Source organism: Canis lupus, chromosome 9 (genome assembly GCF_048164855.1).
Source record: "Canis lupus baileyi chromosome 9, mCanLup2.hap1, whole genome shotgun sequence".
Classification (NCBI taxonomy): domain Eukaryota; kingdom Metazoa; phylum Chordata; class Mammalia; order Carnivora; family Canidae; genus Canis; species Canis lupus.
In genome coordinates this window covers 34,571,323-34,598,652 of record NC_132846.1, presented here as the reverse complement: position 1 = coordinate 34,598,652, position 27,330 = coordinate 34,571,323, and the positions used below count along the sequence as shown (strand labels likewise).

Genomic DNA, 27,330 nt, shown 5'->3' with positions numbered 1-27,330 from the left:
AATAAATTAATATTGTTTTAGGGACAAGATATATATTGCAGAAATAGAACAATTATTAGTCGTTTTTTCCTATTACAGGTTTTAGGTGAATAAAAACGAATTAGGTTTTGAAAGATTTTTTAAAGGTCACTTTCATATGCGTGTGTAGGCACCCAAATATTTCAGATTTACATCTTGAAAATCTAGCTTTTAGTTAATGGACATTTGATTATCATTGGCAATAAGATAATTAGCAAAAAAATTGAAAAAATTTTAAATGGATAATAATATAACCAGCAGCCAGTTTATTTTAAGAGATATTTCTCGGCACACCTGGGTGGCTCAGTAGTTGACCATCTGCCTTCAGCTTAGGTCGTGATTCTGGGGTCCTGGGATCAAGTCCCACATTAGGCTCCTCACAGGGAGCCTGCTTCTCTGTCTGTCTGTGTCTCTGCCTCTGTGTGTCTCTCATGAATAAATAAATAAAACATTAAAAAAATAAAAAGACATTTCTCTCTGAAATTAATCAAGAGTGTTCAGAGGTACCTGGGTGGCTCAGTTGGCTAAGTGTCTGCCTTTGGTTCAGGTCACGATCCCAGGGTCCTGGGGTCAAGCCCTGAGTTGGGTTCCTTGCTCAGCAAGGAGTCTGCTTCTCCCTTTCCCTTTCCCTTTGCCCCTCTCCCTGCTTCTGCTTTCTCTCTATCAAAGAAATAAATAAAATCTTTTAAAGAAAAGTGTTCAGAGCTACAGAGAGTGAATAGTATGTGGAAGTGAAGCAGTGCTGTGCCAAAACAGTTTGGGCTTTAAAGAAGCAGGTGGTACAGATCAAAATGGAAATTTGTTATGTTGCTTATGAAACTATGCACTGTGCTGACCTCTTTCAATAATACTAGAACTAAGTATTTACCTAATAAATGAGTTAACTTTTTTACAAATTCCATATGGACTTCAATGAAAATCCAACCATACAATGGTAAATATTCCTTCACTACAAGGAATATTTGCTCCCATTGTAATTCGATGGAATGTGAGTTTAAAAAAAATAAGCTGAAATATAGCTTTTCACAATATTTTGTTGAATTACTGGTATTTTATCTCTTTTTCATCAGACAATGTCAAAATGATAATTGTGGCTTCCAACAAACTAAATCAAAATTCAGGATTACATTTCTGTCATAGATGTGTCAATGATTATAACATCCTCACAGAAAAGATCATGGATATTTAAAAGAAACACACTTATAAAAGATTATTTGAAAATAGCCAAAGCTGGGCAGCCCGGGTGGCTCAGCGGTTTAGCACTGCCTTCGGCCCAGGGCGTAATCCTGGAGACCCAGGATTGAGTCCCGCGTTGGGCTCCCTGCATGGAGCCTGCTTCTCCCTCTGCCTGTGTCTCTGCCTCTCTCCCTCTCCCTGTGTGTCTCTCATGAATAAATTTTAAAAAAATAGCCAAAGCTAGTTTTATGCTTAAAGTATGATTTTCAAGAGACTGGTTGGAAGAATCATCAAAGAAGAATCATCAATCAAAGAAATGTAAAGCTAGACTATCATATGTCCTAGCCCCTGATTTTGATTATAATATTGTTATTGTAGAAACATGGCAGATCACATGCATTTGCCTCTCCAGTTTCTCTTTCTATCTGCCTCATAACCTCTCTCTACTTGCCTTTCTTTGTGGCGGTTGAACTGTAAGAGCTATAGAAATAGGCTTTCTTGCTCTCTTTGGTTTACTGATGAATGAGGAGTCCCTAAGAGATATCATAGGAAAGGAGCATTTTCAGGGACCCCTAGCTGGGTGCCTACTTTAATGAAAAGTCATAACTCGTATCAGGCAAGCCTCTCCTTCCAAATTTTTCTAATCATTCCTTCTCCTTGTCCTTTTGGGGCTAAGTGTAGTAAGAGCCATTGCTATACCTGGGTACCTCACTACCCTTTGTGGTATCACACAGAGGCTCTCAAACTTTTAACTTGCATTGGAATCACCTGTTTGTCTTATGGATAAGTATGATTTGCAGGTGCTTGTTCGAAAAAGATATGGTATATAATAAAATATTACTCAGCCATCAAAAATGATGAAATCTTGCCATTTACAATGACATGGATGGAACTAGAGGGTATTATGTTAAGCAAAATAAGTCAGAGAAAGACAAATACCATATGATTTCACTGATATGTGGAATTTAAGAAATAAAACAGATGAACATAGGGGAAGGGAAGGAAAAATAAAATAAGATGAAAACAGAGAGAGAGACAAACCATAAGAGACTCTTACCAATAGGAAATAAAGTGAGGGTTGCTATAGGGGAAGGGGGTGGGAGGACAGGGTAACCAGGTGATAGGCATTAAGGAGGGCACTTGAAGTAATGAGCACTGTGTGTTATATGCAACTGATGAATCACTAAATTCTACCTGTGAAATTAATAATGCACTATATGTTAATTAAATTGAATTTAAACAAAAAAATAAATCTTTAAATCAAAGGAGAGAAAGCTGTAGGGATTTAGGATTCCCACTCACCACCCCCATTGTGCAATTGCCTTCTGTATTTCATCATCTCTGCGTTTAGGTTTGGGTACCAGGGTTACCTATGGTGTTTCAAGTTAAGTAAGCACCACAGCTTGGGGCAAGTTAGGATAAGGTTTCCAGCTCACTGTTCAGTATAATGATTAGTAAAACCAAATGTGTCATTGACCTTTTATGTTCATGAGAGGTAAGAGTCAACGGGCAGGGGGCCCCTGGGTGTCTCAGTGGTTGAGTGTCTGCCTTTGGCTCAGGTCATGATCCTGGGATCTGGGGATAGACTCCCACATCAGGCTCCCCATGAGGAGCTTGCTTCTCCTTCTGCCTATGTCTGTGCCTCTCTCTCTGTGTCTCTCTTGAATAAACAAATAAAACTTTTTTAAAAAGAACAGGCAGGGCTCTTGTTAGAATACCTTATAGTCTGGTCTATTATCTTCCAAGTCATCTTGCACTTGCTCACACAGAACCTTACCTGACACTTTGTTTCTCACCTACTTTCCAAAGAGCTGTTCTTACGTGCTCTTTATTGCTTGCCTTTCCAAGTTGTTATCTGAAAACCCTATACCTTCCACTCTGTTTCGGGGGTTGCTTTACTCAGCAGCTGTGGTTCTTTGCCCTTTTTTGCTTTGACATTTCGGATGCCCGAGGCCCTGTGTGCCCACCCTCACCGCCCTTTCCTGGTATTGTCACAGTGTTTCCTGGCCACAAAGTTGGACTGGGAGTCAGTATAAGACACAACAAGTTCCTTCCTCAAGATTTTTGACTCTGGGAAATTAGATTTCTCCCAGGAGGCTAAAGCTGCAAGACTGGAAACCTGGATCTTCAAACAATCAAGTTTTCTGTAGAGAAAGACAAACAGTAGCCAAGTGAGAAGACGTGAAGCTAGCACTTGCAGTGAGAGATGGAGGACTGTTTGCCTATACTGCACCCCAGTCCTAGGTGTTCTTGAGGCTTAGGGACATTCCTGGCTGTCCTGTCTCTTGGTTGCTAAGCTTCTAAAAACTCTTCATTTTTGCTTAAACTGGTCGAGTTTGGATTTCTATTGCATGAGGTCATTCTAACTGATAAAGAACTGCTAATGGTCATTTTTGTTTACCTGTTTATTTTTTTGTTATAACAATCTACATTTATTGAATATGTTCTATGGACCATTTCATCTGAGCAACATTCCTCAAAGGATTTTCAATGCTTGTTTGTACTCAGAATTCAGCATCTTAGAGTTGCTCATTTTACCATTGTCTCACAGCATGCTCTTTACCCTGCAGGGTATTTGCTCCTATGGCCTATTCCTCAGTGTAGAACTCTGCCCAGCAAAGTCCTGCTCATCCTTCAAAGCCAACTTTGATGTAGCCACTTAGAGAGACTTCCCTGCTCCAGGCAGAATGAATCACTCCCTTTCTTCTTGCTCTCCAGTTCACATTAAATTATGGTTAATTGGTTATAAGTCTGACTCCAATACTGTTGAGAGCTCCATGTAGGCATGTACCATGTATTCATTTGTCTAACTCCCGGTCCTGACACAAAACCGGCCCTAGAATAGGTGCTTAATAACTACTTGTTGAGTTAAATCGATTTGGGGAACATGCAGAGCCTACCCAATGCAAATGAAGAAATTATATTCTTGTTCCTGGACAAATATGAAAAATGGCATAAGATGGCTCTACTGCCATGGCTCAGGTGAGCAAATGTCTTTATAAGGGAGAGGGGGACCGTCTGGTGTGACTAATGAGAAACTTTCAACCTATCACTTCTAATACAGTTTACTCTCACTACCTATTAAAGTCTGAACACTGTTCACTAACTGAATTTGCAATGCCTAGGCAGTCACTGTGGCATAGAAAATAGACATGATTTATTTATGATCCTTGACTGCATCCCAGGTGACGTTCTGAATATTATTTTTGCCAGAGGTGGCTTTATATTAATTGAAGGGTACGAGACCATGTAGCATGGGGCAGTGTTTGTGTTTTCCAGGATTGGAGATGACTGTTTCATGGCCCATGCCCTGAATATGCCTCTGGGCTTGGCTCTGAAGTTTAAAGTTTGCCTTTTTAGGACAATGATTTAAATGTCTCCAGTGGCTCACCTGTTCTCTGGTCTCTTCCATAAATCAACCAGTATGAGGCAACTGACAGCAGGTAATTGGTATTGAGCCTTATTACATATGGACCAGGAGGTATAGAAGCCAGAACAAAATGCTTCAGTGAAAATGAGGAAGCAAGAGAAATCGCTAACTTGGCTTACAAATCCAACAGTCCCAGCTACACATGATTTACCAACTCCTTAGTAACTATGGCCATTGTTTTATCTCAATCCTTGCTCAACTAGCTTCCCAAACTATTTTTGGACTTCCTCCTTTCCACCTATAATTGCTAATGATCACAAAATGAAAACTGATATTCACATAAGAGAAAATGAGAAGGCACAACTTATGTAAAATAAATTATGAAAAATACTTGAAAGATAAATTAAAAATGACACTTGGAGTAGTTGAGTGTCAGTCACTCTCGAAGGGCATAAATAAATGAGAGAGAGTTCACTGAATTTTAGACAGACTCTTTTCATTGAATTTGAAATATTCAATTAAAAACATAGTTGTGAAAGGCACAGTAAATATGTTGGATATGTAAAATACGAACCTTATTTTTGACACTTTTATAATAATAGTATTAACACAGCATTAATTGAAGCACAATAATCGATATGTAATTCTTCTATTGGTTTTTTGAGTAGCTGTACATATTTTATTCTTTTAAATCCAAGATTAAGGGCGCCTGGGTAACTCAGGTGATTAAACATTTGCCTTTGGCTCAGGTCATGATCCTAGGGTCCAGAGATCAAGCCCCACATCTAGCTCCCTGCTCAATGAGGGGCCTGCTTCTCCCTCTTCCTCTGCCCCACGTTCCTGCTCATGTGTGTGTGCTCTCTCTCTCTCTCTCTCTCAAATAAATAAAATCTCAAAAAAAATTTAAATCCAAGATTAAATAATACATTTTAATTGGATCAATTTAAGACACTTAGTAATATATGGTACAGCTAAGTCCATCTTTATATACCTCTACTTGTTTTTCCCAAGACTGAAAAAAAAAAAGAAAAAGAAAGAAAAGAAAACAAGATACATTTTGTCATAGATGGGGAGCCCCGGACTGCATAACTAACATTCACAGCCAAGTTACTCTGCTGTTCTGTTAGGTTCTTATTGGAGATGATGGCTGAGGAACTCAAGCTTTCTTTTTCTGGACATCACTGCTTCTTGAGGTTCTGATTTGATTGCTTCAAGTAATGACTCATCCAGTACATTATGTGATTATTCAAAACCAAACTAAAGCCAAGATGTCATTGCTATTTCAAGATTTTGTGTGCTCCTTACTTTTGTGTGTTCTGCATCTCAGAGGCACCATACCAAGACATAGCCTCCGTGACCCAGAGAGGATAATAGCCTCTGCTCTTCCCCTTGTATCAGTGGAAATAGAGAAACTCATAACTTTCGAGGAAAAATAAGCGCACTCTGTGAACAAACATAGGCAGTAAAGAGACGCAATGACTGAATATAATGCGGTGTCCTGTATGGGGTCCCAGAAACAGGAAAAGGCCATTTGTGACAAAACTAGGGAAATCCAAATGAAGTTTGGAGTGTGGTTAACAGTAATTGCCAGTGTTAATCTCTTAATTCCAACAAATGCGTGGAGTGCGGAAGCAAGATGTTAACATTAGAAGAAACCAGGTAAAGAGCATATGGGAACTCTCTGAACCCTTTTCCACTTTTCCGTAAATATAAAATTATTACAAAATTAAAAGTTTATTGAGAGACAGAGAGAGTAGAACAGTCTCCAACAACAGGCAGCTTCTGCAGTTGGAGAAAGTGAAAGCATTCACGAAAGTCAAGCATTGGGGCAGCTAGTGCAAGACTCCTGTCAGATGAGCTCAGACAGTAAAAGTTCAAAGAAAGTATACATGCATGTGATTTAACAGTAAAGGCTGCATGAACCAATCAGAACTTGATCTTAATGTTTAAAGATTTGGGTAGATTCAGAATGTTCCAGGAACAACCCAATTAAAGGCTTAGAGCTCATCAGTGGTGAGGGTAAGGTGTCAGAACCCAGCCAGAACCAGCCTAGCTGGAATGGAGTATTCTGGTTGGAGCAGGGCTAGCTGTGGAATCTGAGGTCCTTGTGCAAAGGGAAAACGTAGAGCCCCCTTTTCAAAAGGCAGAAAAAGAAAAAAGGCAGAAAATGGCTTTTTTCCTTTCTTATGTCCTCTGTCTCTCCCTTTCTCTCTCTTTTTCCACTTCCCATGTTTTTCTAAATTTGCTATTTAATGTCTGCTCTTTTGAACACAGGGATATTTTCTAAGTGAGTGCAGGCCCCCACAGACCCTGGGGGTTTTCCCCCTGAGGTCCCAGCACTCCCCACCAGTACCCAGGTCCCTGTAGGATTGCTAAGCAAGGACCCTAGAGTGGTGGCTGAGAACCCACCCGAGGAGGTGAGGAAGCAAGAGGAGGCAAGATCACACCTGGGCTGAAGCTCCAAGTCCCCTGTGTGTGCTCCATTATTTCATCAAATGTTACTTACAAAAAAAAAAAAAAGTTGAAAGATAAAAGAACTGGGATCCCTGGGTGGTGCAGCCGTTTAGCGCCTGCCTTTGGCCCAGGCGCGATCCTGGAGACCCGGGATCGAATCCCACGTCGGGCTCCCTGCATGGAGCCTGCTTCTCCCTCTGCCTATGTCTCTGCCTCTCTCTCTCTCTCTCTCTCTCTCTGTGTGTGTGTGTGTGTGTGACTATCATGAATAAATAAATAAAATCTTAAAAAAAAAAAAAAAAAGATAAAAGAACTTCCACATGGCCGCTGTGGACTGTCACTGTGACAGTACGGGAGGGCTGTGCGGTCCCTCTGAGCCCTGTGTGGCTGTCCTGGTTGTAGGCCCATGAAGTCGATCCTGAGTGGGGATGGATCGATCAGGAGGGGCTTAGCCTGTGGAGGATCCTAAAGGCTAGGTTTTCCTCTGTAAGAGTGGATAGAAGACAGAGGTGATTGAGGAGACACCACCAAATTGGATTTTCATGACCAACCCGATGGAAAAGTGTAGAGTGGACTTCACAGGAGACCCTGTTGGCAGTTTTTACCAGTTAGGAATTCAACAGTCACTCTTAGGAGGAAAAGGGAAGACACAAGCATAAGAGAACAGTTTCCTTCCCTTGAGGTCAATTATTTCACTGGGTTAACAGTTCTAATTCAGAACAGATATATCAACCCAAACCACTTTCTCAAGTTCATTTTTTATTTTGACAGATTTATCTAAAAGACCCTTTATTTTAGGGACACAGACCTTGCCAAGATGGAATTTTATTTTTAGGAGCCCCTTTTATAAGATTAAAATTGAAAAATAAATAAATAAATAAAATTGAGCTCAGTGAATGTCCCATCAGGACTGTTATGGCTACTGCCATGTATTTTACTTCCAAAGCATTTAAAATCTGTTTACAGTTCGGGGGCGCCTTGGGGTGGGGTGCTCAGTCGATTAAACATCTGCTTTTGGTTCAGGTCATGATCCCAGGGTCCTGGGATAGAGCCCTGCATGGGGCTCCCTGCTCAGCTGGGAGTCTGCTTCTCCCTCCTCTGCCTTGCCCCTCACTCCTGCTCATTCTCTCTCTCTCTCTCTTTCTCTCTCTCTCTCTCAAATAAATAAATACAATCTTTTTAAAAATCTGTTTCTAGTTTTCCCTCTGGAAAGTTCTCAAACTGGTGTGAACTCTTCCTTCCCAGGTACCTCCAGATCATCAGTTACTCGATGTAAACCAGGAGCCAACTGCCCCAGTTCACACAGTGGCATCAGTAGACAACTGTCCCCTCTTTCTGTCACCGAAGATTCTTCTGCTCCTATTCTTGAACTTCAGAGCCGAGGATCTTCTGGAGTTTGCGGACACAGAGTCGAAAGGCAGAACAGATCAGGTACGCTGATGACCTCTTAAATAACTGTTCACCAGGTAACCTTCTAACTGGCCATGAAAGATGGCACCATTGGCCCAGAACGCAGAGGCGGTACCTGGACTCTTAGGGGTGATGTGCGGAAGGTTTATCAGGTGGGAGGAGAAGGAAGAAGGGGAAGGTATAGATATGATCTGTTAGTGCTGTGCCAGGTAGCAGAGAAACGGAATAGCAAAGACTCATTGAGGGCTTACCACGTGATTTAAACAGTGACACCCAATTAAGTTTACAAGGGAACTGGTTTTCTCACCTTGAAGAGCATCTTGATCTCAACCCTGGGATTCCGTCGTAGTGCACTCCCTTCCAAGAAGAAGGAAAACAGCAATAAAATCACAGACTCTGCTTTTGCGCTCATCAGGACTGGCAGTCCTTGGAACCCGTCTAGTTTCCCACTGTTAACAACTTCTTCAGGACTTCAGCCTCGCCACTCAGCATTTCCTGACCAGCCCAGACCTCTAGTCTTTCCTCACATCCGCTTGGCTGCACACACCAACTCCCAGGCCACTCGGGTTACTGGAATTGCTTGATAAATCTCATAACTTGATCCAGGGATTTCCCAGCAAATTTATCATTTTCTTTTTTTTTTAATTCTTTTATTTATTTATGATAGTCACAGAGAGAGAGAGAGAGAGAGAAAGAGAGAGAGAGAGAGGCAGAGACACAGGCAGAGGGAGAAGCAGGCTCCATGCACCGGGAGCTCGACGTGGGATTCGATCCCGGGTCTCCAGGATCGTGCCCTGGGCCAAAGGCAGGCTCCAAACCGCTGCGCCACCCAGGGATCCCCAAATTTATCATTTTCAAATGAAGCTGAGTCCCCTAGGCTGCTGCCCACACTGTCCTCCCTGGCGGTGGACCTCTTCCTGCCTTCCTCAGAGAATGTGCCTTAGTTCCCAGGTCATACTCACTTCCTCTTGTCACACGGCCACACTTCCATTTCTGAAGAGAGTGAAACAGATGCTTTCCTCTGAGCCTCAATGTCTCTGTTCTTCTGTTTGCCAAATACCAGATTTGGGGGCCAACTTTAACATGCATGGTCCTACCTTTCCAATGTCAGCTCTTTTTGCTTTTTCTGTGATCACCTCCTCTCCATCTTTGCCACCTGCCTTTTCAGTCTCTCCTTCCACTCATTCCTTCAGCTTGATCGGTAACATACTAAAATCTCTTACATCCTTAAGAACAATAATAAAACAGCAAAACACTCCATCCAAAATAAATGGTCAGTTGAAAATAAAATGGAGCTTTGAGAAAACTGGCTTAAAGAACAAACAGAAGGGCAGCCCGGGTGGCTCAGTGGTTTAGCGCCGCCTTCAGCCCAGGGCATGATCCAGGAGACCCAGGATCGAGTCCCACGTCGGGCTCCCAGCATGGAGCCTGCTTCTCCCTCTGCCTGTGTCTCTGCCTCTCTCTCCGTCTGTGTCTCTCATGAATAACTAAATAAGATCTTTAAAAAAAAAAAAAAAAAGAGAAGAGAATGGAATTCAGGGCACTTAGTTATGGATGAGAGGCAGTAAGAAAAGGTATACAGAAAACAGGAAAGCATCTTCTAGGACTCTACTAATGTGAGAAAAGATTTTTTTAAAAAGAAAAAAACATTTTTCAGGGTGCCTGAGTGGCTTAGTCAGCAGCTCAGTTCATGATCCCAGCATCCTGGGATTGAGCCTTGAATTGTATTAGGGCTTCCTGTTTAGCAAGGAGTCTGCTTTTCCTTCTCCCTTTGCCCCTCACCCCTGCTCATGCTTTCCCATTCACGCATGCATATGCTCTCCCTCAAATAAATAAATAAAATCTTAAAAAAAGGAAAAAATCTTTTTCAAAAAGTGACAACATCTTAAAATAGTATCTCAGCAACTGTTAATCCTGAGGCCAAGGTTCTTTTTTAAAAATGAAAAAAATTACATCTTAAATCTTCAGAAAGTTTTAATTGGCTTTTATAAGTTGCAGTAATATTCCTATTATCCCAGTTATCTGCGGAATCAAATGTTCCAGTTAATTAAATATACTGGTTAATAAAGACTTGCTATATCTATCATATGCAAACTATAAACTCTGAAGGCTATACCATTAAAGATCACATGGGACATAATTTACTCTTTCTGTAATGATTCAGAAGGCATTTGGGGGATATTCCAGGGCACTGAAGAAAAAAGAGAAAAGGAGAATAACCTTAAGAGAAGTTCACCATGCTTTCATGAATGTTATGTACTTGGCTTCAAAATGAATACCATGAGACAAATGTTATCACTGTTTGAGGGATAAAGACGTTAAGACTGGAATCAAACATGAGCTCAGAGCCATACAATGGTTACACTCATGTTGATTCCAGTGGCCTCTACCATTAATGGCTCTAATCAAGTTTCATAGTAATGGGTGGACTTCCTGGTATATCAGGGTTTTTTTTAAAAGATTTTATTTATTTATTCATGAAAAATACACAGAGAGGCAGAGACATAGGCACAGGGAGAAGCAGGCTCCCTGCAGGGAGAGCCTGATGCAGGACTTAATCCCAGGACTCTTGGATCGACCTGAGCCAAAGGCAGATGCTCAACCAGGTGCCCCCCACCCCCAGTATATCAGTTTTAATGATATATACAAAACTATAAATCCAAGCCAGACTATAGAGAATTTAAAGTGACCAGAAAAATAAAAGAGCTCTGGAGACCCAATCTATGTTATTGATAAATGGTAAAATTAAAGAATTGGCAACAACTAAATCTAGTTAGCAGAAGAATGGGTCAATGTTATGGAGGGATCTAGGGGACTACCGGTGTCATCAAGAGTACTGTATATAGTACGATGGTGGTACCAAGCAGTCTTCAAAGAAGGTGACAATGAAGGCAGATATCAAATTAATATGATACTAAGATTCTTTATAGAATCATTCCTCCTTTATGAGATGGTCCCTGAGAGTAATGTAATCTGAAGTGTCGTAGAGCAAATCTTTCTCATAGGCATCACTCTTCTTCTTTTTTTTTTTTTTTTAAGATTTTATTTATTTATTCATGAGAGACACAGAGAGAGAGAAGCAGAGACACAGGCAGAGGGAGAAACAGGCTCCATGCAGAGAGCCGGACATGGGACTCAATCCTGGGTCTCCAGGATCACACCCTGGGCTGAAGGCAGCGTTAAACCGCTGAGCTACCAGGGCTGCCCAGCATCGCTCTTCTTAAGCCTTATACAAAACTACCATTCCTGTCAGGAAACAGAATTTTTTCTCCAAACTATTTCTGAAACTTCCAGCACTTGAATGAAGAGCTCAAGCCTGAAACCTGCACAGAATGAGTATTCAGAATAAAAGATGTGGACACTAGAGTCATACTAACTTGGGTTCAACCTTGGACAACTTTTAATGCAAATTTCAATTTTTTCATCTGTAGAATGGAAGTGATAATACCTACTTCACCCGGTAGGTTAATGTCTGCTTCCCAGCCTCCTAAGACAAGAGTCTCTTGTTCTACCCTCTCACTCATTTTATATTTTTCCCTCTACTCTCTTCACAAGCCACATGGTTATAGAGAGGATTTGCATAACTGTTATTAAGGGCAGGTATTATCTATACACAGTAAAGGGAGCTAGCTGGCTCACACTTCCAGACTCATGTCAATGTCACTGCATCATGGAAGTTTCTCTTGATCATTTACCACCCCATCCCTTAACCAGTGATTCTCCTTTGCCCCCATATGGCCTTTAATATGCCATAGTTGGCCCTATATCACACATTAGATGTGTTTTCTAGCTTGCCACTGGCCATGAGCTCAGGTCTTTCATCTTTGAACCCTTAGACCCAACTAGCTAACTAGCTCCTGGTCCTCTTTATAGGATTTTGTTGAATACATAAAAAAAAGAATACCAATTTTCATCTTCTAGAGGCCAAGGCCCTAAGAATCCAGTATTGTTTTTTTTTTTTTAAATTTTTATTTATTTGTGATAGTCACAGAGAGAGAGAGAGAGAATGAGGCAGAGACACAGGCAGAGGGAGAAGCAGGCTCCATGCACCGGGAGCCCGATGTGGGATTCGATCCCGGGTCTCCAGGATCGCGCCCTGGGCCAAAGGCAGGCGCCAAACCGCTGCGCCACCCAGGGATCCCTTTTTTTTTTTTTTTTTTTTTTTTTTTTTAGAATCCAGTATTGTTAAAAGACTCGGAAGTCATACAGTAATTGCTCTGTTTGTCATTACTTGTTTTATATCCTCCAATTCAAAATTCACCTTCAAGGCTTGCTATACCCCTTCCGAAATGATTTTATCAGAGAGCCTTAGTTGGGTGAAAGTTTTTACCTCAGTGGGGCAATCATGCCTGACTCACTAAGCAATAGGACCACATTCAGCAGGAGAGAGACAGTAGGTTTTGGAGAGATAAAGTGAGAAACCCATCCACTATCACTTAAAACCTGTGGACTACATCACTTTCTTAACCACTAGGACAAACCTTGTATTCAGAGGAGGTTCCTCAAGACAAGAGAACTTGCAGACAATTCAGCCTCCCCTCCCTCAGGATTCTAACACCTGGGATCTCAGCTTGGGGACTCAGGGTGATCTCTGCTTCCTTTTAACCTTCTGACCGGTGCATACATTTTTTTTGTGTTGAACTTGTTTTCTCTATCAGGAGAGAAGGACTTTATGATTGTAACTTTCACAGAGTTTTGACTATTTTAATGTAAAATACATGCTACTAAATTTTCTTAGTAAATGTGAAACTACAAAGCAGAACTCATTGTGCTCCCCGAAATACATTAAATTGTAATTTGTTCTGAGATGGGAAATGACTTTGTGTAGTCAAGATTTGCCCTGTTCTTGGGACACATTGCTTTTCAATTTAATAGTCAGCTTTGCTGCAGTTTAGGGGGAAAAAAAAACACCTTAGTGGAGTATGAAAACAAATACTTATTTTTCACTTACTTTTCATGTTGGCAGATACAGGGCTACTTTGGCTGGGTTCTGCTCTTTCTCCCACAGAGGCTGAAAGGGCAGCTGCTATTTGGCATTTTCCATTCTAGGAACAGAGAAGAGCAAGAGAGTTTAGTGAGACCTTCTGATGCCTCTTAAAGCTTCTCCCAGGAGGTAGCCTACCTCACATCTATCTCTTCATGTTTGATTAGACCAAGCAGGTCAAGTGACAAAGGCCACAGTCTTTGGGGGCAGAAATATGTTATGCTTTTATAAGGAAGTGGTTGGGTACGTGGAAGGACAGCATAGCATCCACCAAGTTCATGAGCATTGTCATGGTGTTGACAATGGATGAGGGTCAAGATACATACCATACCCCCACAGAGCAAAGATTCAGAAGAGAAAATGAGCCAGAGTTATTAATCTCTTTAAATGATGGTAAAAAAGAAAAACACAGGTGATTCTTCTGTCTGCCTCTTTGGTTGCTGTCCTATAACCTGATTTCCACACATTTGTATTCCTTTCCTGTTTTCAGGGGATGATGGAACACAGACTCATCCTGAGAACAGCAGCCAAGAAAACAGAATCAAGGCTCGCTGCCGGTCCTGCACGTCCATGGTTCTGAAGGCTGTCTGGGGACTCTTGATCATCTTGTCAGTGTCATCGTCTTGGGTTGGAACCACACAGATTGTAAAAATTACTTACAAGAACTTCTACTGTCCATTTTTCATGACTTGGTTTTCAACAAACTGGAACATTATGTTTTTCCCAGTCTATTATTCTGGTCATCTGGCCACTGCTCAAGAAAAGCAATCTCCAATGAAAAAATTCAGGTAGGTTTGTTTCATGTTAAATGGCTAATACAAGATGTTTTAAAATAATTTCATGAAAATATGCGTAATTTCATCTCTGTAGAATATGAACTGAGTTGACTTTGGGAGTGAGGAGAACCAGGATCTAAGCTTGGTAATGAATACATGAGCACTAGGAAACAGAATCGGTCCTCCTCCTAAAAAAAATTATTGTACATCTACCACATGCCAGGCTCTGTGATGTTGCTTTCGTAGATCTTATCTTGATTAATCACCATTGGTGGTAACATGTACCTTTAAGGTGGTGTCACTATCCCCATTTTAACAAAAGAGGAAACAAGTTTAGAAAGGTTGAATGACTTGTCCAAGATCACACAGGTCTAAATAACAGCATCCAGATCTAAACCCAGAATTATCTCTGAAATTCATGTTTTAAAAGAACACCCCGGTGTCTCAAGCCCAGAAAAAAACATGTATTAATAAGATTAATTGTTCCAAAAACATATGCTCAACATTTTGGATGTTGTGGTGCCCAAATGGGTAAAATGATCTGGTTTCATGAAAAGGGAAGTTTGGCCCTGATGGTTTAAAGATTATTTATTTGAGAGAGAGACAGAGAGTGGGGGGAGGGACTAAGGGAGAGAGAATTCAAGTAGACTCCCCACTGAGTGGGAGCCTGACATGGGGACCCTGACTGGTGGCTCAATCTCACGACCTGAGACTATAACCTGAGCTGAAACCAATAGTCAGATGCTCAACTGACTGAGGCACACAGGCACCCTAGCCCTGAGGTTTAGAAGATGCCGTTCTTTGCCGGCTCGGAGCACATGGGGCCTTCGCTGTTGTTTCACCAGCTATGAACATGAAAAGAAATGCATTATCAGCCTATTCTTAAAAACTTAACAAACTGTAAAAGGTGTATTTTCAACTTCCATTTTCTATCACCAGCTTGGAAGTGCTTGAGAAAAAGTCACACTGTGAGCTGATTTTCTATTGTGTCCATGATTATTCAATTAAAATTAGACAAAACCTATATAAAAATAATAAATGTGTTCTGGTTTGGAGGAAAGGAATAAGCTGTAAGGCTTATTAACAGGATCCGGATCTAAATCCAGAATTATCTCTGAAAGTCATGTTTTAAAAGAATACCTTGGTGTCTCAAGCCCAGAAAAAAACATGTATTAATAAGATTAATTGTTACAAAAACATATGCTTAATATTTTGGATGTTGCAGTACCTAAGTGCATAAAATAATCTGGTTTCATGAAAAAGGTCTGTGATTGCTAAAGATATTTTGGGTTTGGTTTGGGGTATTTTTTAGATTTTATTTATTTATTTCAGAGTAAGAGGCATTAGTGGGGAGGAGGGGCAGAAGGAGAGGCAGATGCCCCACTGAGCAGGGAGACTGATACGGGGCTCAATTCCAGGACCCTGAGCCAAAGTCTTAACTGACTGAGCCACCCAGGAGCCCCACTAAAGATACTTTGTATTTGATTCAAAATACAAAAAAAAAAAAAAAAAAAGACATGACATTGGTGCATGTCTTTTTTAATAACAAGGTTTAATAAGCTATTACAGGGGACATGGGTATCGACTAAAATTTTGCTGTTTGAAAATAGTTTATCCATAGCATGTATGTTCTACTCCAATGCTCCTGTGGTTTAGACACACATGCTGATAAAAACAAGAGTTTAGTGTGGGATGTAGTACCTCAGAACACCTCAAAGCAAGCAACTAGGTTTTATTTAAGTTAACACATCTACAACAAGAAGCTGCTGCTTACAGTAATGTTGTTTTGGGAATCAACTTCATCTTTACCACATCTCTCATGTCTGACTAACTCTGAATTTAGTGAAACCTGTTGATTTGACAAGACACCTCCACCTGTTAGTGCAGGTTGGGTGAAGACCATTTCTGAAACCGAATCAAAGAGCTTTTACTGTCAAGTAGAAAACATTGTCTTTGTGGGGAATATTCTCCAGAGGCCTCCTCCATAGGAGAGGTAAACATTGCCAGAAAATTCTAAGACGCTTGATCTTTTTTTCCTTGTAGACCCATTTACACCATCTGCCAAAAAGGTACTTCCGGAAGCTCTCATGGTAGAACAAGGGGAAAATAGAGTTAGTGTATAAGACTGGAAATAGAATCTGTCCCATAGCACCAGACCCTCTGACTATTGTCTTCTTTTCTCTTGAATGGTATGAAAGCATTTTCCGTTGTTTTCTTACCACTAACATCGAAAGAATTTTCAATAATGTATCAAATTTATATTGTAGGGATTGTTCATTTGCAAATAGTTTTACAATCAAGAGAATTTAATTGCATCACATGAATTTGAAATTTAATAAAAAAAAATTTATAAGCCACACTTTTTACAAGGAAAAGAATCTCTAGAAAGCATGAAACTAGAGCCAAAGATATATTCATCTATGTCAGGTACCTATGAAATGTGCTTAAGATGTCATCTGACATATGGATGGGGTTCAGTAGTGAGTAGGTACTGCAACAATGTTGAGCATAATTAAGGATTTATTTATTTTATTTTAGAGAGAGAAAGAGAGAGCTCATGAGTAGGGGGAGGGTCAGAGAGAGAGAGAGAGAAAAAAACGGGAGAGTGAGAGAATCTCAAGAAGACTCCTGGCTGAGTGTGAAGCCTGATGTGAGTCTCAATCTCACACTCCTGAGATGATAACCTGGGCCAAAATCAAGAGTCAGACACTTAAATGACTGAGCCAGCCAAACATCCTAATGTTGAGCACAATTAAATTATTAGCGTCCCCCAGCTTCTAAGCTTTAGGCCAAGCTTTGCCACCTGTCAGTGCCTCTTGCCTAGAAATTCTGAACTCATCATCCCAAAGAGAGACCCACTGTTACCTGCTTTTCTATAGAAATCCTTTCTTTTTTTGAATTTTCACATTTCTTAGTGCTTAATGCTAAAATAGCATAAGGTCCTATACAGGTGACCTGGCATTTGAGTGGAGAGCGTTTTTAAGTCCGACTGATTATAGCAGTGACAAATGGAGAGAAGGTTGGCAGTAAGAGAAGGGAAAAGAGGGAAACGATAAGGAAGCCCACACCAGGGGGACAGGATAAGCCAGGTGAAAAGAACAGTCTCTGCCCCCCTGGGGGAGGGGGCTGTCCCTGTTGCTGTGCCTCCCTGTGGGGTCAGAATGTGGGCTCTCCTGCATTCAAAGTCTTTGCTTGAGAGCACTCAACTCAGTGTGATGGTGGCCTCTGGGAAGGAAGGTGGGCCAGGGCCAGGGCTATGAAAAGAAATCCTTTCATCAGAAATGGGTTTGTTGTGGTTCTTCATAAATGTGTATTTCAAAGCACCATTTAGTGCTGGTAGATGTCAGGATGAGCCCAGGACTCTCAGCTCCAGCTCTCCTTGGCAGACTTTCTCACAGAGCAGATCCCTTTGTGAGAATGAGCAGAATATGAAACTCGTGCCAAGATGTCCTGTGCAAACTGCTGCTTGGTCTGTATGTGGCTCTGATTCAGTGTATCTCCATGGCTGCAGGCCTTGAGATATGCCATCCAATTCCCGGGTGTGTGAGCATGTGCTCACACAGGGAGTGTTGATTCCTGTTTACTTTACAGAAGACTTTGTTTTTGAGTTATTTCACCCCTTCCTTGAAGTTTTGTCTTTCAAGTTAAAATTTACCTTTGAGAAATCACATTTTTATTTTACAAAAAGCCTCTCATTTTAAGTTGTCTCCCACCCAAAAAGTAAAACTATGACACAGGTTTCTGTGTGTGCAGTATTTTAAAAAATATTTTATTTAAATTAAACTTGCCAACATATAGTATAACATCCAGTGCTCATCCCATCTCAATGTGCATTTTTAATCTCCCTGGATTCACTGGCCTACAATTCCCAGCATTCTCAGCTGCCTGGAAACAGTGTTTACCCTGAGACTTGACATTGAAGGCCATACTCCTGTGCTTAGAGCCTCACCACTTTGTCACTCACTCCCTCCCTCTATGTGGCCCTCCTGTGGGGTAAGCTGCTTCATACGTGTGGGGCAGACATTGGCCAGAGATCACTTTGGTTTGTAATACTTGGAAGCACAATTGTTTCTCTTCAGAAAAAGCTGGAAGAGAAACCAGTGTTAGTATCTACAAGAACCACATAGATTTCATTATAAGCATGCAAACATTAGTAACGTGTTGCTTTTTTTTTTTTTAAGATTTTATTTATTTATTCATGAGAGACACACAGAGAAAGGCAGGGACACAGGCAGAGGGAAAAGCAGGCTCCCTGCAGGGAGCCCGATGTGGGACTTGATCCTGGGTCTCCAGGATCACGCCCTGATCTGAAGGCAGACGCTCAACCACTGAGCCACCCAGGCATCCCAACTTGTTGCTTTGAACAAGATATTTATACTACTCTTGAAAATACACTGCCTGGCACATGATAGTTACCCAGTAAATGTTTGGATAAACAACTGCGTGGAAAAAATAAAGCTGAGTTATCCCAACAGCGAGCCTGCTTTCAATCCATAGTCAAATAAACACTAATGATTCTATCATATCATTACTGCCTGTCTGCATTGCTAATTTGAATATTTTGATTAAAATGGTCCCTTGGGCTAAATAATCAATTTAGTCAGAAATCAAACACATCAAACATTTAACTGAACTGATTATTTTTACACAATAAATTCAGATAATTCCTCCAAGACAGCCAAATGTGTGTATATAAACACAAGTTGAGTTTGATTTTTATCTATTTTACCATTTTGTGGTCATCACAGCAGCTTTCTTCATTTTCTCTGTCTTAAAAATGCTAGAGGAAAAACCAGCTAGTCACCTGGACAGATACATTAAAAAGAGGCCTTGTCCCTTAAGAAAAATAGAATTCCCAAACTGGGAGGCTTTCCATGGTACGGGAGGCTGCAAGTTGTCTCTACCTGTTCACACTGTCACAGGCCTATTGTATTCGCCCATTGGGAAAGAATCTTCTCTCTCTTCTAATAGCTAGTAATCCAAGAAACTACTCATTTCTTATTTCTCCCAGCTTATCTAAGAATGTTTAGCAGCAGCAGCATGGCTGCCTCAGCCATCTTGAGAGGTAGGAAAGGGCCTCACTCTGCTCCTGGGGAGATGTGGGCTCATTTCCATGGAACTCTGCCCCTGCTGTGGCCCATAGGTGGGAGCCCTGGGTTCAATAGTTCCACAGATGAACAATGAATGTTGAATGTTTGTGTTCTTGCCAGAAAAGTGGCTGTCAAGAGTTAGACAACCCAACATGTGTCACAATTAGTACCTGACAATTACCTCTTTTTCTTTCTTAGGGAATGCAGTCGGATTTTTGGAGAAGATGGTCTGACGTTGAAGCTCTTTCTTAAAAGAACTGCTCCCTTTTCTATTCTATGGACTTTGACTAATTACCTGTATTTACTGGCTTTAAAGAAGCTGACAGCCACGGATGTCTCTGCTCTGTTCTGTTGTAACAAAGCTTTTGTCTTCTTGCTGTCGTGGATCGTGCTGAAAGACAGGTTCATGGGAGTGAGGGTAATGGCACACTTGATTCGATGGGTGAGGCCGCCCGTATCGTAAATCCTTGGCATCAGGAGAGCTCCTCTGTTTCATGGAATTTCTGTCAAACTTTCCCCATTGGTTCTGAGTACAAATTGGAATTTGGAGATGCATTAGAACACCCAGGCAATGACAATATCATGAAAGGATAAAGAGATGGTCTCCCTTGGGCAGTCAGCTGATTTCAACAGGAGGCACGAACACAGACAGGGAAAATAAGTTCTTTTTTTTTTTTTTTTTTTAGAATTAATGGTGTGATCAACTCCTTCTGTCCTCAGGAAAGAAGGGTCTGAGAAAATTAGCCACAGTAAAGATTATGAATTCTTTTTTTCAATCAACATATGTTGGGACAACTCCCTCATGCTTTCCCTCCCCCTGGCCCCGAGATGGATTTAATTAACATTGGTGTAAGTAGATAAGGTTACCAAACAGTAATTAAAGTCACTGGTAATAGTACAATGCTGTTAAAAGTGGCTATATATCTAGTGTGACTAATCTAGAAATGGAACTAAAGGCAACAATTTGTACTTTGGGGTACAAATCCTTAATTGAACTGTATTAAACTTCCACCAACCACTTCAGTTCTGAGTTTATTCCTTTCAAAAGTAATATGGATTTGAAAAAAAAATTATTTTGTATGCTTGCTCTAAATTAGATTGATTGAAAGCCAGGCAGATTTAAGGAGCCAGATCTCATTCATATAATTTGTCATGCCACCATGATGAAAACATTGAGAAAATAATTCTTTAGAAAGAGGTACAGATGAAAAGCCTTTTCCCAGAAAATAAACATCACACAATTATTGTTCTCTGAAAGAGATGTCCAAGACTGGATTGGAAGCATATTTTTCTATCAAAATATTCCTCTTGTTGCAATGATTCTGGGTTCCCTATGCCCCTAAATGCTGGAATCAATTTTAGAGAGAGAGCTGATGACAGCCATTAACCCTTAAAACTTTTTAATTTTATTTTTTTAAAGATTTTATTTATTTATTCATGAGAGACAGAGAAAGAAAGAAAGAGAGAGAGACTGAGAGAGAGGCAGAGACACAGGCAGAGGGAGAAGCAGGCTCTGCGCAGGGAGCCAGACATGGGACTCAATCCTGGGTCTCCAGGATCAGGCCCTGGGCTGAAGGCGGCGTTAAACCGCTGAGCTACCTGGGCTGCCCTTAAAACTTTTTTAAATAGCAAATTCTGATTGTATCCTGGGAGATGCTGCTCAGAAATTTAGAACCAAAGCTTGACATGAACAAGTAGAAAGCTATGGTAGAAGATGAGATGAGAACCTCTAAACCTGTCCGTGATACATTAGAATCACACTCTCCACCAGCTAATCTTAGATTTGACATCCAGAGGGCTTAATGTTATGTTTTTATATGTGGAACTGGTGCTGGCTGTCTACCAGCAGGTATCCTGACAAGTCCTTGAAAGCAGGGACAGTCCCTATATTGCTCACTGTTCCATTCAGGATTAACTACATAATTTTGGGGCTCAATACAAAATGAAAACACAAGGACCATTCTTTAAAAAAAAAAAAAAAAAAACAAACAAACAAACAAAAAAAACCTTTTAAAGCAGTTTTATCTTTCCCGCAGGTTTTTATTTAAATTCAAGTTAGTTAAAATAAATTAAAAAAAAAATAAAATTAAAAAATAAATAAATAAATTCAAGTTAGTTAACATATAGTGTAGTATTGGCTTCATGAGTAGAATGTAGTGATTCATCACTTACATATAACACCTAGTGCTCATCACAAGTGCCCTCCTTAATGCCCATGATATTTAACCCATCCCCTTTCACCTTCCCCTAGCAACCCTTCGTTTGTTCTCTATAGTTAAGAGCTCTTGTAGTTTGCCTCCCTCTCTGTTTTTATCTTATTTTATTTTTCCTTCCCTGCCTATGTCCATCTATTTTGTTTCTTAATGGTTTTCTTTTTTTTTTAAGATTATATTTATTTATTCACAAGAGACACACAGAGATATATTTTGTTTCTTAAATGACACAGGGACCATTCTTTTTAAAAAATCTATCAATAATTTCAAGATAGCAACAGTAGAGCATGAAACCAAAGGCAAGGCTTTTCTAAGCATGAGACCCTATGCATCTGCACAGGTCATATGCCCATGAAGCCAACTCTGCCTCTGTCTCTAGAATCTAGAATAATGCAGGGGATTATTTGAGTCCTCAAATATCTACCAAATAGGACTCTGTAGATATTTGAGAATATAGGAAATAAATTCATGTTGATGAGATCTTTGCCAGCACCATGGATTATCCATAAGAATTTGGAGGGTCTTGTCAGAAGAGAGGGAAGAAGAGATTTCAGGGCTTTTCTGCCCTTCCAATGGCATCTGCATACCAAAACGGAATCAATACCTTCACTATTAGATTTACCAGTGAGAAAATCCGTTGCATTAGAGTGAGTGAATGCATTTAATCAGGGAACCTACTGATACAAGATGTCCCGCCAAAAGAGTTTCAATCTTTGAGATTTAAAAACAAAACAAAACAAAACAAAACTCAGCTGTGTAACTTCTATTTAAATCACAGATTTCAAAAATCTGCCTAGAGGCTACAAACCATCACCATTTGAAAATTCGCATCTCTAGTGGGTTGAATGGTGGTCCCCAATAGGGTGTCCACATCCTCATCCCCAGACCCTGTGAATGTGACCTTATGTGGAAAAATGGTCTTTGCAGACATAATTAACATAAGGATCTTGCAAAGAGGAGATCATCCTGGATGATTTAGGTGGCCTTGATTCCAGTAACAGGTATCTTTACAAGAGACACACACAAGGGAGGCACACAGAAGAGGAGAAGGCAGCATGACCACAGAGAGAGAGACTGGAGTGACTGGGGCCACAAGCCCAGGAAAGCCAGGCAGCCACCAGAACCTGGAAGAGTCAAGGAATGTATTCTCTCAGAACTGCCATTGGGAGCATGGATCTGCTGGATTTTGAACTTCTGGCCTCTAGAACTGTGACAGAATGCATTTCTCTTGTTCTCAGTCACCGGGTGTGTGGTAATCTGTGACAAGGGCTTCAGGAAACTATGACAGCATCTGTAAGTCAGAAGACCCAATAGAAAAAAACAAATGTTATATAGCCAACGAGTTGTATATACTTGTTAATAAGTATATACATAAATTAAGACACCATAGATGGCAAAATGGTAAAAATGAACATCCAGCACGGTAGCAGTCAGTCTTCCTTTCACATAACAGGATATCCTTCACTCCTCCCTGGAAACCAAGAGGAGGTGTTTAATGCCATGTTCCAGGAGAACGTGAAGGTGTAATTTTAATGACGCTCCTAATCGGTCCAGGGGCAATGTAAGAACCAAGACATATTCAGCATTTTGCCGTTTGACAGTATCAACAATTCTGTTTTTCCTGAAACATGTTGAGAACATGTTTAATTGGGGCATTTGAGAAATTAAAAGAGGGCAAACAACACTGATGATGTGAATGTCACTTTCATTGCCTACATCCAGAGGTGAGCAAAGCACAGCCTGTGCTGCCCGCCCCCCCACACACACACACTTGGACTACTTTTTTTCTCTCTCTTTTTCTTTTTTAGTATTTAAAGTACTGCATTTAGTCATCAGATTAAAATTTGTATGTTTCACTCACTCTAAGACTTCAGCAGTTTACAGATAGATTGTTTTTGGATGATAATTGTCATTTGTTTGATTTGAAGAAGGCTCACATTTCAGATGATCACATTTCCTACTTCTATTTTTCACATCCAAATGACACCACAGACAGTGAAGGATGCTTTAAATCATAATATTGGTGATATGTGTTTCTCTGGAGCACCAGTTGCCAGAAGTAGCAATGCTCATGGAAAAACTAATTATGTTTTATGAATAACTTGTTAATATTTTGTTTTCTTAGAATATTGATTGAATGACAGATGTAAAGGGGATTTGTTGTACATTTAGTTTTCTATCATAAAGTCATTTCAGCCAATTTGCTGTAAACATTGGTGTGTTAAAAACTCACGAGTAGTTGCTTACAGGATCATCCCGTGGAAATTAGTAAACTTTTTTAAAAGATCTTTTTTTTTAATTGCACAAATGTTGGTGAGAATCCAGCTCTTGCAGCTTGGAAGAAGGGTCTTTTCCCATCTTCAAGATACTGTCCTGTTTAGCTAGAGTTCTTAAATTCGTGAAAACCAGAGAAACTAAATAAAAAAAGGTTCTCCTCAAAGAAAATGAGCCCCTGGCCGGGGGTTTTCTTCTCTGTCGCTGGTATCGATTGCACTCCGATCTGCAAAGTAAATGTCAGACTAGGAAGTTGAAACTCTTTCAGATCTTGTCCCTCCCTTATTTTTTATATTACTAATTGAATTTTTTCTTTCATTTTTAAATTCCCTTGAACAGAGGAATAAAATTGGTGAGTGGTGAATGGTTCAGCAAACCCCAAACTTCCTTAGCAGATTTAGGAAATGAATTTTTGTCTCCTAGGTTTGACACCCACATATTTTTCTAGCTGTAATTGGGTCCCTATGCAGTTAACTATCTAAACTGTGGCTCTTTTGGACACTTTCCAAGATCCACCACAGCCCAACTGGAGTATGTCAGTTAAATGGAATCTTTCTCTGTTTAACGCACTTCTCTGAACTCAAATTGGGCTCCAGGGTGTGCTAAATCAGGACCCTGGAGCTGAGCTGTTACTGATTTGGGCCGTAACTGAGCATCCATGTGCACCACAGAATCCTCTATTTCAGAACCTTCATGCTTCCTGGAAGAGGCAGCAGAGGATGGGTAGTGGGACTCATCCTTTTCATCCTCCTCTTGGCAGGAGCAAAATTTGTGAATACAAGGAAGAGAAAGCTGAGGTGGAATGCTCTCCAGTTTTACACCCGCAAGGAATCCATAACCCCTTAACAAAATGCCATCAATAGATCTGCTCTATCTTCCATGCACACCCTTTAGTCTTTCCATCTGGCCATTCTTTCCCTCCTTTCCATCCTGGTCTCCCTTGGAGATCGTTTTCAGATGGATTTTATTCATATAAAAATAGATGTGTGTTGGGGGGATGGAGGATGGGAATCTTGGTTTGGGGCTCTGCACAACTTGGGTTTGACCTGTCCCCAGGCACCCTCTGCGCAGACATACACACACACACACACACACACACACACACACAATCTGTACAGCTATACACTGCCCACCCCTTTCATTACTCACACTTCAACTCTTGTCCAATTTCACTGGATCTGAGTAAAACAGATGGTTCACCTTCATGGAACCTTAAATGTAGCATGTGGACGAGCTAAAGGATTCTGTATAGCTTTGGTTCCTTGAAAATGGACTCTATTTAAATAAACTAAAAGAAAACAAGGATGATCATCAGCGCAGTTCTCATCAGCCAAGCTATTAATGCGTACCCCACATTGAGCTCCGGACCTTTGGTCTTGAGCTTGAGTACAGCCCAGCCAGCAGTGTAGCTTTGAGGCCCTTCATTCTAGAGGCTGCTGTACACTGGAATTTAGAGGTGGTCCACTGTGAGCCACAGAAGCCCCTCCGTGCTCACCCACTTTTAGAAACACAGTTAACTCCAAGGCAAATTATGAAAAGACATTGCAGTTGCAATTAGGCGATTAACAGTTAACCTCAGTACTCAGAACCCTACAAGATCTGGTATTGCTACACAAATAACAATTCTGGGCACCATTTTGCCGATGGGAAGCACAGTAAACATAATGAGGGGCTGGTAAACCATCACAGAGATCAAGAGAAGGGCTAGACTCTGGTAGTTTTTGAGGGCCTGAGACAAAAAGGAAATGACGATACAAGAAAATAAAACAGCCAAAAGCCAGATGTTTCCCGAGCTTTTAACCATACAAATGAATTCTCTGAGAGGTGGTATAAACCTAGCTTTTGTGCAGAGTCACATGTGGTATATAGCACAGTGAGATTATCAAATGTTTATCTCCAAAGCCATCTCTGGGCTTTAGGAACACACTCAAACAGCCTCAAGGTCCCCCTCTGAATAGCCCTGAAAGTTGACAGGAGGCTCTCAGAGGGGTGTTGAGCCTGAAGAGGAAGGTAACTGGCTCCAAAGGAAATGTCCCCTAAGAGGTATACCAGGGAAAATGAGCTAAACAAATTCTCATCTTCAAGGTACTCCTCCCAGGTGGGCACACCATGATGTGAGAAGTCCGAGAGGTTTCCAAAGTTAAAAATGAGGCATTGGCAGTTTAGTGATCATTACGGTTGCAAACATGCTCACTCAAACCAGATTGAGGTAATGGTAGTGGTGAGTACTTATTGGTGATGGGGCTGGAACTGAAATAGGTTATGAGGAGAGCCACATGTTTCTGAAGCCAAACAGTGGGCACCATGAGATTGTTTATTTTCAGCAAAATCATCCCTCATCTGGATGCTGATGTGTTCAAAGGCATATTTGGGGTTTTTTCCCATGTGGATATGCACCTATGTGCATTTCTGACATAGGAGTTAAGGCACTGGCTTCCCGCAGGTACATTTCCAGCATCCGGAGCCCAGTAAGAGTCATTTTGTGTTTTTTGTTCAAAAGACCAGGCTATGAATCCTTCCTTGATAACTGATTAATTCTGAAAATGCCTGTGACTCAGATCTGTGCTTGGGCTATTTGTTATTTGAAAATTTCAAAAGTATTTACTCTGCAGTTAAGCAGTGGTACCAAGGGGAAATACTCTGGGATCATCCAAATGACCACTCCACTGAGCTTTCCACCCCACATTTTTTGGCATTTCCTGCATTAGCTGAGCTCTCTTCCCTTAGTTCCAGCTGTGTAGATAAGAAACATGTCGAAGATTTCTCAAAACACAGCCACAGAGAATTTGTTCTATTAGTTAGTTGTAAAATTTAAATTAAATATGTGGAAAATAATTTAACTTATCTTTTCCTTCCAGAAAACCTATATAACCTATAAATTACTGTTCACACCATAGAGAAGAATTTTTCTAATATCTCAAATATTCAGATTTTCATGCTTTTAGAACTTAACTAACCACATTGTCTGCCCCGCCCCCATATGAAAAATGCTTCTCTCCATGAAGGCAATTGAAAGAGACACTGGTATAATTGATATGTCAACTTAAGTGGTCCAGCTAATATTTCCACAGCACTTGAATATAAAATGTAATGGAGATCTTTAAAAGGCTCATCACAGTTATAATTTTGAATTCCTATAAAATTTATAATCTTTGTCCATACCCAATTCCTATCTTGGGAAACCTTATAATAGACATATTATGCATATATATTGTTACTGACTCAGAAAAGGAAGTGCTTCTAACTAGAGCCATATCCTGGGAGTAATAGTATTAAATGTTCATCTCTTTCCAGAACAGTGTTCTTGTTTGTGCTCTTTTTTGTTTTGTACAGGTTGTTTCTTTTCATAAACTCCTAAACCCAGAATTCTATGTTACACACAATTGCCTAAACCTAGATATTATGTATTATAGAATAATTTAAATGTGAAACAGTACATCATGTTAAAGTTCATTATGATTAATACTGTATTCTATTAACCCTGTCTTGATCTGAACAAGAAAACACAACTGATGCTTGGCTGAAAGAAAACAAATATTGATTCAAATTTATTGTCCTACAAGCT

The 27,330-nt window shown here is 40.5% G+C and overlaps 1 protein-coding gene and 1 long non-coding RNA gene across 2 annotated transcripts in view; one reads left to right on the top strand and one right to left on the bottom strand.

Annotated features, from left to right (window-relative positions):
• LOC140640016 (uncharacterized) overlaps window positions 1–8,979 on the bottom strand; it is a 28,057-nt gene extending 19,078 nt beyond the window's left edge. Inside the window, exon 1 of the long non-coding RNA XR_012036672.1 lies at window positions 8,736–8,979. This is a non-coding gene — a long non-coding RNA (uncharacterized lncRNA). The remainder of the gene's footprint in view (window positions 1–8,735) is intronic.
• Window positions 1–27,330, top strand: part of SLC35F4 (solute carrier family 35 member F4) — a 226,612-nt gene that overhangs the window by 188,743 nt on the left and 10,539 nt on the right. The window contains exons 2-4 of the mRNA XM_072838718.1: window positions 8,264–8,449; window positions 13,903–14,200; window positions 19,477–19,696. Of these exons, the coding sequence (XP_072694819.1) occupies window positions 8,264–8,449; window positions 13,903–14,200; window positions 19,477–19,696 (704 nt within the window). The remainder of the gene's footprint in view (window positions 1–8,263; window positions 8,450–13,902; window positions 14,201–19,476; window positions 19,697–27,330) is intronic.